The 15,983-nt window shown below is 33.1% G+C and overlaps 4 protein-coding genes across 4 annotated transcripts; 2 read left to right on the forward strand and 2 right to left on the reverse strand.

Annotated features, from left to right (window-relative positions):
• The first annotated feature begins 1,391 nt into the window (after window positions 1-1,391).
• LOC106714095 (TATA-box-binding protein) lies at window positions 1,392-3,692 on the forward strand. The gene is made up of 5 exons (XM_045678814.1): window positions 1,392-1,747; window positions 2,179-2,325; window positions 2,775-2,871; window positions 2,946-3,144; window positions 3,376-3,692. The coding sequence occupies exons 1-5, from the start codon at window positions 1,512-1,514 to the stop codon at window positions 3,450-3,452; spliced, it is 756 nt and encodes a 251-aa protein (XP_045534770.1). The 5' UTR covers window positions 1,392-1,511; the 3' UTR covers window positions 3,453-3,692.
• Window positions 3,693-3,785: 93 nt separating this feature from the next.
• Window positions 3,786-8,642, reverse strand: LOC106714132 (ribonucleoside-diphosphate reductase large subunit). Its single transcript, XM_045678808.1, has 5 exons — window positions 8,449-8,642; window positions 7,884-7,972; window positions 7,188-7,365; window positions 6,533-6,732; window positions 3,786-5,838 (listed from the first exon to the last, which is right to left on the reverse strand). The coding sequence occupies exons 1-5, from the start codon at window positions 8,486-8,488 to the stop codon at window positions 3,955-3,957; spliced, it is 2,391 nt and encodes a 796-aa protein (XP_045534764.1). The 5' UTR covers window positions 8,489-8,642; the 3' UTR covers window positions 3,786-3,954.
• A 1,331-nt stretch (window positions 8,643-9,973) lies between these two features.
• Window positions 9,974-14,161, forward strand: LOC106714067 (T-complex protein 1 subunit delta). Its single transcript, XM_045678809.1, has 11 exons — window positions 9,974-10,193; window positions 10,588-10,640; window positions 11,267-11,356; window positions 11,505-11,672; window positions 11,758-11,899; window positions 12,036-12,244; window positions 12,437-12,576; window positions 12,760-12,964; window positions 13,143-13,425; window positions 13,656-13,858; window positions 14,047-14,161. The coding sequence occupies exons 1-11, from the start codon at window positions 10,088-10,090 to the stop codon at window positions 14,062-14,064; spliced, it is 1,617 nt and encodes a 538-aa protein (XP_045534765.1). The 5' UTR covers window positions 9,974-10,087; the 3' UTR covers window positions 14,065-14,161.
• A 236-nt stretch (window positions 14,162-14,397) lies between these two features.
• Window positions 14,398-15,928, reverse strand: LOC106714081 (mediator of RNA polymerase II transcription subunit 8). Its single transcript, XM_014507022.2, has 4 exons — window positions 15,676-15,928; window positions 15,219-15,464; window positions 15,043-15,139; window positions 14,398-14,909 (listed from the first exon to the last, which is right to left on the reverse strand). The coding sequence occupies exons 1-4, from the start codon at window positions 15,838-15,840 to the stop codon at window positions 14,668-14,670; spliced, it is 750 nt and encodes a 249-aa protein (XP_014362508.1). The 5' UTR covers window positions 15,841-15,928; the 3' UTR covers window positions 14,398-14,667.
• Window positions 15,929-15,983: the final 55 nt, after the last annotated feature.

Genomic DNA, 15,983 nt, shown 5'->3' on the forward strand with positions numbered 1-15,983 from the left:
TCAACACCAGCCATGAAGTTTCTCCCAAAAATATTAATGTTTTCTTCCATAACATTATAAATTCTGTGAACATCAATAAAACTTCCTCAATCGACCATCTTATGGTGCTAATAAATATTTTAAAATCGTTTAATATACTATAGCATATTGTACTAAAGTAATTATGAACTTGAATACAAATCTTAACCACACAATCCAAAAAATCACCAGTTAAACTGGGTATTTCTTCGGTGAAAATGTAAACATTATCTTCGTACACTATTTGAAAAAACAGAAGAATATTTTCTGCACTTTTCAAAACCGATGAAAATATTGTCGTTACAATCTTTACTATTACTTCTCCTATAATCGATGCCGATAAAAAAAGCCATTTAATAATGTTTGCTAGGAAGTTGACTACATTTATTATCACAGAAATCATTCTTATTCATTATTACTTATCCACTACGATCGTAAGGCAAATTCCAAGGAATATAGGTACAAATTAATTAAAAAGTAATGGTACTTGAAAAAAATTACGTTATTTATATTTACTCTCCTTGTCTGACAGAGGATTGGAAAGGTTGCCAGTTTTGTGCGTTTTGTAGTTATTATAATAATTATTTTTATTGAAAATATTTTCCAAAAATAATATTGCGACAGAAAGAAGCTTTGAACAAAAGCTTAGGATATAAATAGAATAAGATGACCGCAGTAAGAAAGGTGAGAAATTGATAAATATTTTGATAAAAAACTGCTTTGCTACTAACAAAACTTTTTTTTACCACCGTCACTGCCACTGCGTACTACCCGTACTACCGTTTTTTGGGACGTCAATGTGTCAAAGTCATGTCGTGTCAAGTTGACATGCTTTGCTGTGCTGCTATCGCTGCTATGTACAAGTACAATACCTCAAATACTGAATAATATTACAATACATATATTTTTTTCTAAAATAAGTTGTATACTTGTTGTACCTTTATATTTTGTGATATAAAATTATTCAACTACTTACGTAGTGTTTATTGTATAAATATCATTGTTACATATTATCGTAATTTTAAGTGATGTTTATGTACTGAATTAGGACTATGTTCCTCTTTTGCTTACTTAACTTCTTGTTTATATTTTCAATGTAAATGTGGAATTTTGCTGTAAACCAAAATGAACAAAGAAAGCATAGTGTTTCGCTCTGGTACTGATCAAGAGGAGTATTCTGGACAAATGCAGGTAACTATCGCACAGCGATATACAGGCTGACTCTTCAATGATTAGAAATCTAACATATTGTTAAGTTTTCATAAATTTTGAAATGCAAATTTATTATAACAAATTTAAGAGGCTGGTGTACATTCTGTATTCATAGTTTAAAGTTAACCACAACACAAATATGTAATTATTTTTTTCAGGAGGTTAAAATTAATGGTTCAAGTGAAAATCAGGAACACAATGAAGTAACCAGTGAAAAACTTGCTAATGATATAAATGATGGAAAATCGCAAGATGTAAATAATGAGATAGAATATATTGACATGAACGTGAACAATGAGAAAGATATCAGTGATACACCTCAACAAAAAACTGAATGTGAAAGGATAATGAATACCCCACAGAGGATTCCAGCACAGACTTGTATAATGGGTGATGTGTCACTAACACCCACACATAGAACTTTTACACCACAAACCAGTAACCCTCACAATGCAATGGTTGCAATTACTCCAATTGCAACGGAAACTAGTCAAGCAAAAAGCAGTATAAAGTTACAGTAAGTTTCTGAAGCAAAAAAATTGTTTTTTTAATACAGTAGACCTACGGTAATCCAGTCCCTGGCTAATCCGGCGCCCCTTATAATCTGACATGTCCATTTTCATATATATGATTTTTATGCAGTTTTTGATTATTGATACATATATTTGTTAATAAAACCTTGTGCACTGACTCCACATGAGTGGGATAAGATCAGGGAAATGATGATTCATACATTTGTTTGTCTCTCTTACTTCTCTCTTATTATTGACAGAATGCAGAAGGTTTTATGTAACACTAGGTTGCCATGCTACAATAGATTTATTTGTTATATTCAATGAGACTCAAAGGATCTTCCATTTAATTTAAATAGATGTATCATATAGCAATTACATTACAATTGTAATATTTTATTTCATTACAATTGCAATGTAAATTCTTTAATTTCAGAAATTGTGTTTCATCTGTGAGTTTGGGATGTGAATTAAAACTATTAGACATTTATAGTCGTACAAGGTTTTCAGAATATAATCCAGCACGGTTTCATGGTGTAGTTATGAAAATACTTGACCCTCGGGCAACAGCTCTAGTTTTCAGGTAACTTTTAAAATAAATGTAAGTGAAATGGTATGTTCATATTTCAGTGGTTCATTTACATTTCTTTAGTTATTAGGTTAGAAAAAAGTTTTGATTGGTCTCTTCATAGTCAGTTTTTGAGTTATTATACTTTAGCATGTACTCTCAACTCCTCCGGAATTAAAAAAAGATCATTAGTACACTATGTTTCTACCTCTAAGTCAAATTTCAGCAAGATCCATTTAGCTGTTCTGCAGATACCTTTTAACTAATACCTATTATGTAAAGTGCATATTATGTCAAATTGATTGTATGCTGTAAGGATGCTATGTAGTTGTTTTAAATAAAAAAAATCAGTTATGTCATAAGTTTTGTTGATACAAAACTGGTAGTGGTAGTGATAGAAAGGATGTGATTTTGCAGATTACCTTATGGTTATAAAACATTAAGTGGTTTTGTTATCATTTCAGGTCTGGGAAAATAGTCTGTACTGGTGCTAGAAATGAACATGATTCATATATTGCCGCTAGAAAATTTGCTAGAATTATTCAAAAACTAGGATTTCCAGTTAGTAGATTCTTTGTTTATACATGTTCTGTGGGTCTATGAAGCCTAAAAAAATTTAATAATCTATATTACAGGCAAAATTTTTAGATTTTAAAATACAAAACTTCATCGCCACAGCTGATCTCAGATTTCCTATACGATTGGAATCATTACAACAGGCCCATGGTCAATTTTCTTCATATGAACCGGAATTATTTCCTGGACTAGTTTATCGAATGGTGCGCCCAAGAGTTGTATTACTAATATTTGTAAATGGGAAAATAGTTTTCACAGGTAAGAAAACTTTTATTTAAAGCCCTACAGATTTTTACCACTGGAAGAGGAGACATATTGTGCAACACACAATATAAAGAATTTGACAGATCCATTGCTTGATTGTCCAGGTATAATTATCTTTTCTAATACTCCCGATAGTAGGTGGTTTTATAGTTATACAATTATATTAATAGTTCAGTCATTTTTGCTGCTTAAAGTTTTGTTTAAAAATGTACACAATTGTTGCAGGTGGAAAAACAAGAAATGAAATAAGCGAAGCTTTAGACATTATTTATCCTATTTTACGAAGTTATAGAAAAAATTGACCTATTGACTATAAACTATAAGTTTGACCTGGCAATGTTATTTTAAGAATAATTAAAATTGTGTTAAGAATTTACATTTTTAATTTCTTTTGCTTGTATGTAATATTAATAATTACTTAATATTTTGCAAACAGAGCAAAGTAGACTAACATGTATGCTACAACATGGAAGCTAGACAAATGCCCACCACACAACTATTCAGCAAGCAGTATGTGATATTCAAAAAGACTAGATCAATAAAAAAAAACACAAATAAAAGAAACACAATAACATTTGTTTTAAAAAAGAGTTTATTGGAATTATCAGAAAATGTTATTACATTTTATAAATGTTTTTCTTAAATATTAAATTGATTATTGTGCAATTGAATGATCTATAATAACTTCATAAAATGTTGATTCAGATCAGTGGTTTTCCATCCATTGAAAAACACTGATTTAGATGACAACTATGAAGTACAAAATCATAAAAAATATTTATATAAAATCATGTTGCATTCGCCTTACGATCCGCAACTTAAGCACTCATCCTTATTCCGTAACGAGCAAGCTATCATGGACATGTTTTTATCATCACTTTCCATTCTTCCATTACTTGCCCTAACTTTTGATTTGTCAACTGTGAACTGAATTGCATTAGCGGCAGGCTTTATGCGTAAATAATACATTCCTGTTTTCAGACCCATTTTCCATGCGTAAAAGTGAATCGACGTCAATTTTCCATAATTAGGTTCAGCCACATGAATGTTAAATGATTGACTTTGGTCTATAAATGCTCCTCTGTCAGCGGCCATTTTAATTGTTGTTTTAACTGAAATCTCCCAAACTGTTTTATACAACTCTCTAATATCCTTTGGTATACGCTCAATATTTTGAATGGAACCATTGTTGTGTATTATCAGATTCTTCATGTCTTCATCCCATAAATCTGCCTGTGTTAAGTCTCTCAATAAATGATGGTTAACAACCTGGAATTCTCCAGACAAAACACGTCTTTGGTAAATGTTAGATGTGAACGGTTCAAAGGACTCATTATTTCCTAAGATTTGTGCTGTAGACGCTGTGGGCATTGGAGCTAATAGAAGTGAATTGCGGAGTCCATGTTTGGCAATTTTATCTTTCAGAATAGACCAGTTCCAGAGATCAGTTGGAGTTTTATCCCACATGTCATATTGCAAGATGCCTTGGCTTGCAGGACTTCCTTCATATGTACTATAAACTCCTTCTTTTTGCGCCAGTTCACAACTGGCTTCTAATGCTCCGTAATATATAGTTTCGAAGATTTGTTGGTTAAGTTTAATTGCTTCTTCACTTTCATATGGAATGCGCATTAGTACAAATGTATCAGCTAACCCTTGCACTCCAATACCTATAGGTCTGTGACGCATGTTAGAATTTTTCGCTTCAGGCACTGGGTAAAAATTAACATCAATAATTTTATTAAGGTTTTGTGTGATTATCTTTGTGACTTCTTTCAACTTTATAAAGTTGTATGTTTTATCTTCATTAACAAACCTGTTCAATGCAATTGAAGCTAAATTACAAACAGCAACTTCATCTGCTGAAGTGTATTCCACAATTTCGGTGCACAAATTACTGCATTTTATGGTGCCAAGATTTTTTTGATTACTTTTTCTATTACATGAATCTTTATACAGCATGTATGGTGTGCCCGTTTCCACTTGTGCTTCTATTATTGCTTTCCACAGTTCTTGAGCTCGGACTTGCTTAACGAATCTTTTTTCTTGTTCATATTTTTCATACAATGCTTCAAATTCTTCTCCCCAACAATCAGCAAGACCGGGGCAATCATGAGGACACATTAGACTCCACATTTCATCTTTTTCTACACGTTTCATAAATAAATCTGGGATCCATAAGGCGTAAAATAATTCTCTAGCTCTAACCTCTTCTTTGCCAGTATTCTTTTTCAGATCTAAAAACTCAAAAACATCAGAGTGCCAAGGTTCAAGGTAAATAGCAAATGCTCCCGGTCGTTTATTGCCTCCTTGGTCGACATACCTGGCTGTATTATTGTACACTCTCAACATTGGCACGAGGCCATTGGAAACTCCATTAGTACCAGCTATGTAGGTACCTTTTGCCCTGATGCAATGAACATGAAGGCCTATACCACCAGCAGATTTTGAGATTAAGGCACATTGTTTTAGTGTGTCATATATACCCTCAATGCTATCATCTTTCATAGCTATAAGGAAGCAAGAAGATAATTGTGGTCTTGGAGTTGCTGCTGAGAATAATGTGGGACTGGCATGAGTAAAATATTTTTCAGATAGCAAATTGTAAGTTTCAATGGCTGAATCAATGTCTTCACCGTGAATTCCAATCGAGACTCGCATCAGCATATGCTGAGGTCTTTCAGCAATCTACAAAACAAATAAGAGAGAAATATCATGTCAATAGGTAATTTTAATGATAACATATGCCAACGAAATTTCTAGTATAAATCCTATAATTCAAGGTTTGATTTTTATAATGCATTTTTTAACTACTCTTATTGAAACTGCAACTTTAACCTTCACAAAATTGTCTTAAGATGTCCATAGCAATGTTATTATATTAAATTTATATTAATATTAAAGCAAAAGGGAAACAAATTTTATTCATACAAGTAAAAACAAGAAGAAACCTTCTTAATAAACATGCATTTTCAATAAAAAGTACCAAAGCTGCATCAACTCAAAGACCTTATAACATTTCATCTCTTGCAAACACCTTACAAAACAAAATTGTATTATTGTTTTTAATGGACATAAAATGCAACTAACACATTTCAAAAATAATAAAACATACTATATTATAAAGCCTAAATCTAAACATGAAGTGAAGCTATTGACATACATGCAAACAATATTATCTATATATATAAAAGAAAGTCGTGTTAGTTACACTATTTATAACTCAAGATCGTTCGAATTGATTTAGCTGAAAATTGATTGGGAGGTAGCTTAGAACTAGGAGTCGGATATAGCAACTTTTTTATCTTGTGTGCATTTTTTTATTCCGCGCGGACGGAGTCGCGGGTAAAAGCTAGTTATTTATTAAAAAAAAATTACATACCTTATTATTTATTTTGAGTAGATATGATCGTTCCAATGTTTTAAATCCGAAGTAATTATACTTAAAATCTCTGTCATAAACAATTGCAGAATCCAATCGTTCTTTGTACTTCATAATTATATTATAGTGAAAATCTGATATCATTGGGGATCTTTTCTTTGTATGAGGATTTACAATGTTGTACAGATCTGTCATGACATCTAAAATTGATACAATTACTTTTGATTAAATTGTGTATATTCTTGAAGTGTATTATTTCATATTAATATATAAAACAAAAAAATTCCATCCCATTTATAATTGCAATTTCTTACACGAAAGTATGAAATTTGACACAGCTAAAATCTTATATATATAAAAGAAAGTTCTGTTAGTTACACTATTTATAACTCAAGAACGGCTGAATCGATTTGACTGGAAATTGATGGGGAGGTAGCTTAGAACCAGGAAACGGACATAGGATAATTTTTACCCCGTTTTCTGTTTTTTTTATTCCGCGCGGACGGAGTCGCGGGTAAAAGCTAGTTTAATATAAAGAAGTGTTCAAAGGTATTTTTAATCCAAAATCAATAAAAATTTATTATGTATTATAGTATTAAAAACATTGGACAAGGCACTAGTTATGAGTAAGACAAGAAAGGTATTGTGAACAAACCTGAGAAATGCTTCTTTGTTTCTTTGTGTAAATTAGATATAGCTAATCTTGCAGCTAGCACTGCATAATCCGGATGATCTGTAGTCATGGTGGCAGCAGTTTCTGCAGCTAAATTGTCCAATTCCACAGTTGTTACTCCCGAGTAAATGCCACTGATAACTTTCAATGTTATTGAAACCTATTGAAATTAATAGATAATACTGAATAATTTAACAACAACAAAACTCATGCCCGTAACCTAGAGCGGCAGGACATGCATTTGGGGCTGTTCTGACACACTTCTAAATTCATACATACATGCACATCGGTTTCGTCCAGTTTCAATAACCCCCTTCTTGAGTATTTCATCAAGTCTGTCTGGGACAACCCTGACCAACACTGACACTTACTTTCAAGCCATAAATTTCCTTAGTTAATCTCCTTTCAATGTATCCAAACCATCTAAGCATAACTCTTTTAACTCTATTCACAACATCCTCTTTTATATCACATATTGTGTATAACTAATTAGAGAACTATTTCTAATTCTATCACTCATAGTCACTCCTATCCTACTTCTTAAAGTTCGCATTTCCACTGTATTAATTTTACTCGCGTCCTTATCCTGCCAAACCCCTTACTCTTGCTTATGATAATTTAATAGATATTTAAATTGCTATTTATTTACAGTATTAATGTAAAAAGCAAGAAACTTACAGGATCAACAAAATCCATATTTAATCCATAGCAAAGCTTCTTAATTCTTGATGTTATTTTGTCTATATGAACCTCCTCCATTCTACCACCTGGAAATCCAATTAAAAATTAATGAAAATTATTGCAGTAACCATAAGACCCATGATTAAAATGCATTGGTGTCCATGAATTGAACATTGTGCACCAACCCCATGTGAGTTGGGTAAGGCCAGCGAGCTGATGGTAGATGAATTGAACATTGAGCCTTATTAGGTACAGATACGCAATGGTGGAGTACATAGCAAATTATGTTGCTGAATGGGTGGGCTCTGCCGATAATACAGAAGAGTATTGTGCTGGAAAAATTTTTGTTCTCTTCCAAATCCTACCCTTTTCCATAAGGAAAGGAAAAATAAGACTTCGAGGGGTAGGGGTTAAAACCTCCTCTTTTTGATCTCAGTAGAAGAATTAAGTTTTTGACGACATACTCTGCATGAGTTGATTATTTATGTTAGATTTTAAACATCGTAAAAAAATGCCAATGATGATAACTCTTATTTAAAATATTTATAAATAAAATACTTACCCCTCTTATATACATATAATTTGTTGATTTTTCCAACCATGATGAGAAAATTTGCAGCAGTTTATGTACAGATACAATTTCAAGAAATAATTCTTATCGAAGTTAGAAATAAAGCGTATATTTGAGAAGTAAATAGTTTTCGGAACTTTAATATACAAAAATTTGGTAATTAGAACAGGTACAACGAGAAAAAACTTAATACTAAATAACTCGCAAATGACTCGTTATAACTATTTTACGCGGGAAAAGCGAGTAAAAAGTTAAGCTATAGCTCTTTGACTTTCAACTGTCAATTGCAAGTTGCAACATGTAGAGGGGGTTTAATGCATGGCTTACATTAGGCCAGCTCAGTAAGCCAGTAGCGCACGAAATCAGTACGGACATTTAACTGGCATTTTGAAGATACCCACTGAAGCCAGTAAGTCAACTTGTCTGATAACTGGAGCGATCTACTTTTCAGGCCAGTTTGGCCATTTCGCCGCAACTGACATAATTTAAACTGCCTGTCCTATATCAGTCCAGTGCTTACAGAACAATTTTATTAGAATTGCGCGTTGCTTACTTTAGGAAAATTTTATTGGACTGCGAATCGTGAAAAGGTGGCGCGACCACCATTTTTCATGTTGCTGTTGTTGTAACTCTTTATTGCTTAAAATATTATAAATATTACAATGACACAGTGATTTTTAATCTATCTAAGGTTTAATTTGTAATTTTTTAATAAAAATTTATTCTGTAAAAACTGTAGCGGAATTAAAAATAGAGCCCTGCAGACGGAATGCGCCTACAGCTGAAAAAAACTTTATTGATGAAATGGTAACTGAAATTGGCTTTTAAGGATATATCACATAGTTTTTGTTTTTTTATCATTCACTGCGTTTTAATGCTTACAGCTTGATGGCCTACGATCTTAATTTTAATTTTAACCAAGATCCTGGACCTAGCATCCTAAATGTTAGTATTTATTAACTCTGTTTTTTTTTAAATCTCGATATTAACTTTATCAATAACTTCTTGTAGTACTGATTGTATTATATGTTTATAAAGTGTTTTCTACTGTTTCCTAGATGTCATGGTGTCAGTAGTCTTTACGAATCGATACCTTAGACTGAACTGGCATAATGTAGATAACAACTCCTTAACAGTCCATGCCAGGCCAGCGCTATTGGCTTACTGAGATGGCCTAATGTAAAACGGGCGTTAGTAAATAGATGTCCAAGTATTTCCACTGTGCAAATTTTAACATACACTTTATACAACTATATAATGTTAACTCAATGTCATCGGTACTACCAGAAATAGAAGTGTTGTTATTATTTTTATAAACATATAAGCACAAAATGAAAAGTAATTCTTTTAGAAATGAAAATAATATTATTTTAGTGAAAGAACGAGAAAAACATAATAAATCTCTTTTCGTGTAAAATAGTTTTTTTTTATTACATCAGTGTTTCGAAGTCTGTGTTACTTGTCATGTGCTTTTGTTTTTTTAATGTTACGAACTAACATTTGATTGACAGATGACAGATTGTTTTTAATGTCAAATTTGGATCTTTTCTAAAGACTAGCGGTTCTTGAAATTAATCCAAAAGAATCTGATATTAATTAAAAACTAATTTGAAATTATTTATCACATAAAATGGCTCCTAAAGCTGGCGGAGACTCTGCCAAAGTTAATTCGTCGGTTTATAAAAACAAGAGTAAACCAACTGATGTTCGACTAAGTAATATAAATGCTGCGAAAGGTATTTATTTATGCTTAAAAACTTAGATCATATAGAATTTTACACTATGCACTGAGTAAACATTTACTTTCCTGTTTATTTTATGCACATTTAGCACAATAAGGTGGGCATGAAATAATTTATTATGTAGTACCATGACTAATTATTGTGTACACCGGCTGTTTTTGTTTTCTCATTTAAAATTATTAATATCTACAGTTTTAACATTTTTTTTGTCTCGAATAAATTAAAATAACCGAAAACTTGCCAATGCAGTGTAATTTTTCTTTTACTTTTTTAAATTTAAGTGGAAGCATATAAACTGATCAATAGTACTAATTATTATTCGATATTTTTTTTTATCTACTTATTATGTGTAAGCAATTGATAATATAACTTTGATTGCAAATTTTAGCTGTGTCAGATGCTATCCGCACAAGCTTGGGACCCCGTGGAATGGATAAAATGGTTAGTTTAATTTCTATCATACAAGAGTAAAATAAGCATGTTAATAAAGATTTTATAATTACTTACTACTTTAGACATGCTATATTGTGATGGTGGCCAACTTGATTTTATTAGAGAACTACTGTTTACTGACAAAACCCTGCACAATCTTCCATTTACGTTTACCACCTTTGCGGTATCTTAAATGAAACAGTATGTTTCAGTTCCCAGTCACATATTTTTTTTTGTTTTTATTAAGAGAGAAATTATAAAATTGGAAATTATTCTTAATAAATACCTCTTTATATTACAGTTTCTGTTATCTTTTGTTTTGCCTATTTATGATTTTTCCCTTGCTATGATTGACTGGAATAATAGCAGTGATTGACCAGTTGTTCCCAATTGATTAATTGGCCACCCCTGCTACAAATTAATGGAACGATTGACTTCCAATACACATATTAAAACTATAATACATATTTTCCTCTGATTGTTCACTTAACTGAATAAGCACAACAGTGATGTCAAGTTCAGATATTTAATTTGGAGTTACATAAATTTTTGTTAAGAAAAGTAGTATTAAATGATGTGATTTTGCAAAGACTTAACAATTTGGTTAATTTCTTTGTTTTTACTTTTTTTTACAGATTCAAGCAGCCAATGGTGAAGTTACTATTACTAATGATGGTGCAACTATATTAAAACAAATGAGTGTTATTCATCCAGCAGCTAAAATGGTACTTACTTTTTGTTTTAATTTATATAATATACTATATAACAATAATAATAGAAGGTAAAACATATTTTTTTTCTTTTAAATAAAGCCAATAATAGGCAGTTCGGTTTTTTTTATTGTATGTAAATTCATTACATATTTTTTTATAGTTAGTGGAGCTGTCTAGGGCCCAAGATATTGAAGCAGGAGATGGTACAACCTCGGTTGTGGTAATTGCTGGAGCCCTTTTGGATGCAGCTGAGAAACTCTTACAGAAAGGTATTCATCCAACAGTTATTTCTGATGGATTCCAGAAGGCGTTGCAAATGGCATTACAGGTAAGGCTATTTTTTTTAATGAGACCTTTTGGTGAGTTTGTTTGAGTGAGGTATTTCAGTGCTAAGCTTTATTTATTGTTGACAGGTTGTGGAAAGTATGTCAATTCCAGTAGATCTTACCAATGAAGATGCTCTGCTGAAAGCAGCTGCTACATCTCTTAACTCCAAAGTTGTATCACAACATTCGTCTATCTTAGCCCCCATTGCTGTTCAAGCTATCTGCGCTGGTAAGTTTTTAAATAAATTTAAAATATATTACTATACTGTTTTAGATATGAAAGATGCAAAGTAAGTTGCTACTTTGTTGTAATTTTATTTTCATTTTTACTTACTCTTAAATTGCATTATTTTATTATTCTACAGTCATGGAAACTATTCCCGGTGGGGTAGGCGCTCGTGTGGATTTGCGTGATGTTAAAGTAATCGAACGTATCGGTGGTACAGTTGAAGATACTGAACTTATACAAGGCCTCGTTATCGCGCATCGCTCAGCTAATGTAAACGGGCCTCATCGCATTGAAAAAGCTAAAGTTGGACTCATACAGTTCTGCATTTCTCCACCCAAAACTGATGTAAGTTTTTAGTGTGTAAAATCATACAGAAATACACTTTTTAATTTGACATAAAATTATAGTTCACACTAGCAGTTACTTACTATGTTTTAAGTAATGTTTAAGATGAACAATGACTTACTATGTGAATTGTGTATTAAGATAATGATGAGAATTTGCACTAATGCCAACCAATACTGTATTTTATTGCAGATGGACCACAATGTGATTGTATCAGACTATGCCGCCATGGATCGGGTACTGAAAGAGGAGCGACAATATATATTAAACATTGTCAAACAGATAAAGAAGGCAGGTTGCAATGTCTTATTGGTGCAGAAGTCCATTTTGCGGTATGTTACAATTATAATTTTCAGGAAAATTATGAAATTCATTAATTTTGTATAACTTTGACTAATTTAAAGTACTAAAGATAAAAACTATGACATGTTTAATGTAAGTTGATTCTTAAAATTATCACCAGTTTTGCAATGTTATATTTCAAAAAAATAATTTATTACATTGATGTTTTGCAGGGATGCATTAAGTGACTTGGCTGTACACTTTTTGGACAAAATTAAAACCATGGTGATCAAAGACATTGAACGAGAAGATATTGAATTTGTGTGCAAGACCCTGGGCTGTCGGCCGATAGCTTCTCTTGACCATTTCACTGCTGAGAACTTGGTTAATGTTGACTTAGTAGAAGAGGTCAATGAACCAGGCGGCAGATACATCAAGGTAAACACCTGCTTGTGAAAGTAGGACAATTTGGACAGTAGAAAATAATAAAAATATGACATCTAATTTTTTATAAGCCTCACTTTGATTTTTTTGTATGCCTTAAGAATACCATTATTACTTTTCTGACACTTTTATGTTGATATGTTGATGTGCAGTTTACTATATGTAATTACAGATGACAGGGTGTAACACCGGCGGGCGCACGGTGTCGGTGTTGGTGCGCGGCACGAGCGGCGCGGTGGTGGCGGAGGCGGCGCGCTCGCTTCACGACGCACTGTGCGTGGTGCGCTGCGTGGCTCGCAGGCCGGCGCTGCTGCCGGGCGGCGGCGCGCCCGAAGCCGCCGCTTCTGCTGCGCTCGCTCGCGCCGCCATCGCCGCTCCCGGCGCCGACCACTATTGTCTGCGAGCGTACGCTGATGCTCTAGAAGTTGTACCGTCAACGCTTGCTGAGAATGCCGGTTAGTACTCTTCACATAGAGTAAGGTGCGATAAAAATGTTATATTTACATAAATAATTAATATTTCTCATATAAAAAAAATTAGGATATCTTTTACTACATTCAATCAGTTCAAGTCTGGTTTCTTATACAGTGTAATTTGAAACAACAAATTGAAAATGCGAATGAATGACCACACACATATACTATAACTACACTAGACTAAAGACAAAACTTTTGTTGTATGGTAGGATTGAACCCTATCGAGACGGTGACGGAACTGCGCGCGGCTCACGCGAGCGGCGCAGCGGGGTGCGGGGCGGGCGTGAACGTGCGCCGCGGCCGCGTTACCGACATGCGTCAGGAGCACGTGCTGCAGCCGCTGCAGGTCACCGCGTCCGCCCTCGGGTTGGCCACGGAAACCGTACGCGCCATACTCAAGATCGACGACATAGTAAGTAAATGTTGACACCATTCCAATAGCTACATTATAAATGTGACATCTTCTGATCTACATCCACAATACACACTTTACGTTAAAGCATTCATATATTTTGAACATGTAAAGTGTTAATGCTACAAAAACAAATTATTTGAGAATTTAAAAATGTTACTAATTAACATTTATCTTTTTTTTTTCAGATAAACACAGTTAATTAAACTTAATTAGTGTGTAACTAATAGTTATTAATCCAACCAGTTCACAAAGTATTAATTTATATTAAAGCTTAATAGCCTTAGCTTGAACATAATTTTGTAATCATTTGTCATTCTACTGTGTTACATAAAAACTTGGAAGTTTTATATGTCTATGCTAATATTATTTCAACGTTTTTTGCATTTAATCCTCTTCTTTTGCCACTATATTTTATTATTAATGATTTTAGATTGAGAATTCCTGACAAATTGTAACCCAAGTAATTTAATTGAATGAATAAAGTGGTTGTAGGGAGGAATCTTTGCAGGTTTTCAAATAAAAATAGTAAAGACTATTATGTTTGTTTTATTTCTTAGTTATAATATTTTCATTTCACAAGTTATTTTTAAAGAATTGAAAACTCCAACTAAATACAACATTACAGACGAAACCCTTTAAAAATCGATTAAGCTATTCTACTCAGTAGCGGCGTAAGGGCAGGAAGTTAATCAGAAAAGAGTGTCACAGTGATCAAATTACACAGTCCCACATAACACTATTAACCTCCCCCCAAAGGCGCACGCGATAATCTTTCCCCTTTCATGTAAGTACAAATACCACAGTAATTATCGCTGGTATGGATGAATTTGATTTGCTGCTTTTATATTTGTTTTAATAGCAGAGGGTGCTTTAGGCATAGCGGCAGCGGAGGGTCCGAGTTGAGGCGCCGGTCCGCGCGACGGTCCTAAGCCAGGTGCTCCCACACCAGAAGGTCCCATAGATGGCATGCCTGGCCGAAGACCTTTTCCTGTTCCCACTGCAGTGACTAATGCATGTGTATCAGCTATACTATGAGTGGGTTGCATACCTGTGTACAAAAATTATGTGTATAATTTTTGGATGCATGTAGGATTAGCTAGATTTGTGTTGTACTAAAAAAATTAAAAGTATAACCATAAAAATAAATAATAAAGTATGTGTAATGTTATTGTGTCAATTACCTGCTGATCTCATAGATTCTCCTTCCCAATCTTCACGACCTTTAGATATGATTTCCCATACATGACTAATCACTTTTGTGAACTGTGCCACTTGTTTCTGGAAAAGACAAATTAATATGTATCACAACAATAATGATACATTTAAATAACCCTGTATGTACAATGTACATACATACCTGTGCAGTATCATGACTGAGTGTGCTGGCTTTGTGATTAAATTGTTGAAGACGTTGTTCAGCTTGAGGTTCCGGTTTAGTTCTTAGTAAATCAGGTACTAAGTCATGTGTGCAAGCAGGGACACGGCCTTCGGTCAATCGAGCTAAAGCTTCATCCCGTTCGCACCCCAATTGTAATGGGAGAACCACTACAGACCGCAATGATGGAGCGACTTCAGACTGAAGAATTTTGCTCAAACCAGTCAGCTAGAATTAAATTTGTGTATCAGATGTATTAATGTAGATGTAATGGAGATAGATGAATTATGGCTATGTACAAGATTACTGATTGACATTTTAATATATAACGCATGCTAGAAATCAATAGTTTTAACATTTAATTGTAATTTTTTTTATTCTCACGTTCTTTGTTCTTCATTGAATTGAATCAGAAAACAGTGTTCATTCCAATACTTACATGTCCTGATAAAATGGCATAATTATCGAGAAATGTCGGCCAATTAATAGTCTCATATTCATTTTCTAGTTTTGATATTAGTGCTTGTATAGCAGTTTTAAGATCATTTACACGATTTAATATGGCATGCAATGTTGCTTCTAATTGTTTTTCTTCACGTTGCATTTTAATTTGTACGATGTAGCATTAAGAAATTGATGTAATTAATAAGGATCACTGATTCTAATAATAAATACACTTTATTGTATTAAAAAGGTAAGCAAACTGATGGTAATTTTTTGTGTGTCCTGTCACTGTCAATGTCAAAC

The sequence above is a fragment of the Papilio machaon genome, chromosome 7 (genome assembly GCF_912999745.1).
Source record: "Papilio machaon chromosome 7, ilPapMach1.1, whole genome shotgun sequence".
Taxonomy (NCBI): domain Eukaryota; kingdom Metazoa; phylum Arthropoda; class Insecta; order Lepidoptera; family Papilionidae; genus Papilio; species Papilio machaon.

Coding starts and splice junctions, on each gene's coding strand:
- LOC106714095 (XM_045678814.1), top strand. CDS start 1,512: ATGAACGTGAACAATGAGAAAGATATCAGTGATACACCTCAACAAAAA. Junction 2,872..2,945: donor TTCAAAAACTAGGATTTCCA/GTTAGTAGATTC, acceptor TCTATATTACAG/GCAAAATTTTTAGATTTTAA. Junction 3,145..3,375: donor TGGGAAAATAGTTTTCACAG/GTAAGAAAACTT, acceptor CAATTGTTGCAG/GTGGAAAAACAAGAAATGAA.
- LOC106714132 (XM_045678808.1), bottom strand. CDS start 8,488: ATGGTTGGAAAAATCAACAAATTATATGTATATAAGAGGG. Junction 7,973..8,448: donor ATTATATGTATATAAGAGGG/GTAAGTATTTTA, acceptor TTGGATTTCCAG/GTGGTAGAATGGAGGAGGTT. Junction 5,839..6,532: donor TACTCAAAATAAATAATAAG/GTATGTAATTTT, acceptor TTTGTTTTGTAG/ATTGCTGAAAGACCTCAGCA.
- LOC106714067 (XM_045678809.1), top strand. CDS start 10,088: ATGGCTCCTAAAGCTGGCGGAGACTCTGCCAAAGTTAATTCGTCGGTT. Junction 10,641..11,266: donor CCCGTGGAATGGATAAAATG/GTTAGTTTAATT, acceptor TTTTTTTTACAG/ATTCAAGCAGCCAATGGTGA. Junction 13,426..13,655: donor AACGCTTGCTGAGAATGCCG/GTTAGTACTCTT, acceptor GTTGTATGGTAG/GATTGAACCCTATCGAGACG.
- LOC106714081 (XM_014507022.2), bottom strand. CDS start 15,840: ATGCAACGTGAAGAAAAACAATTAGAAGCAACATTGCATGCCATATTA. Junction 15,140..15,218: donor TCAGTCATGATACTGCACAG/GTATGTATGTAC, acceptor TGTCTTTTCCAG/AAACAAGTGGCACAGTTCAC. Junction 14,910..15,042: donor AGAATCTATGAGATCAGCAG/GTAATTGACACA, acceptor TTTTGTACACAG/GTATGCAACCCACTCATAGT.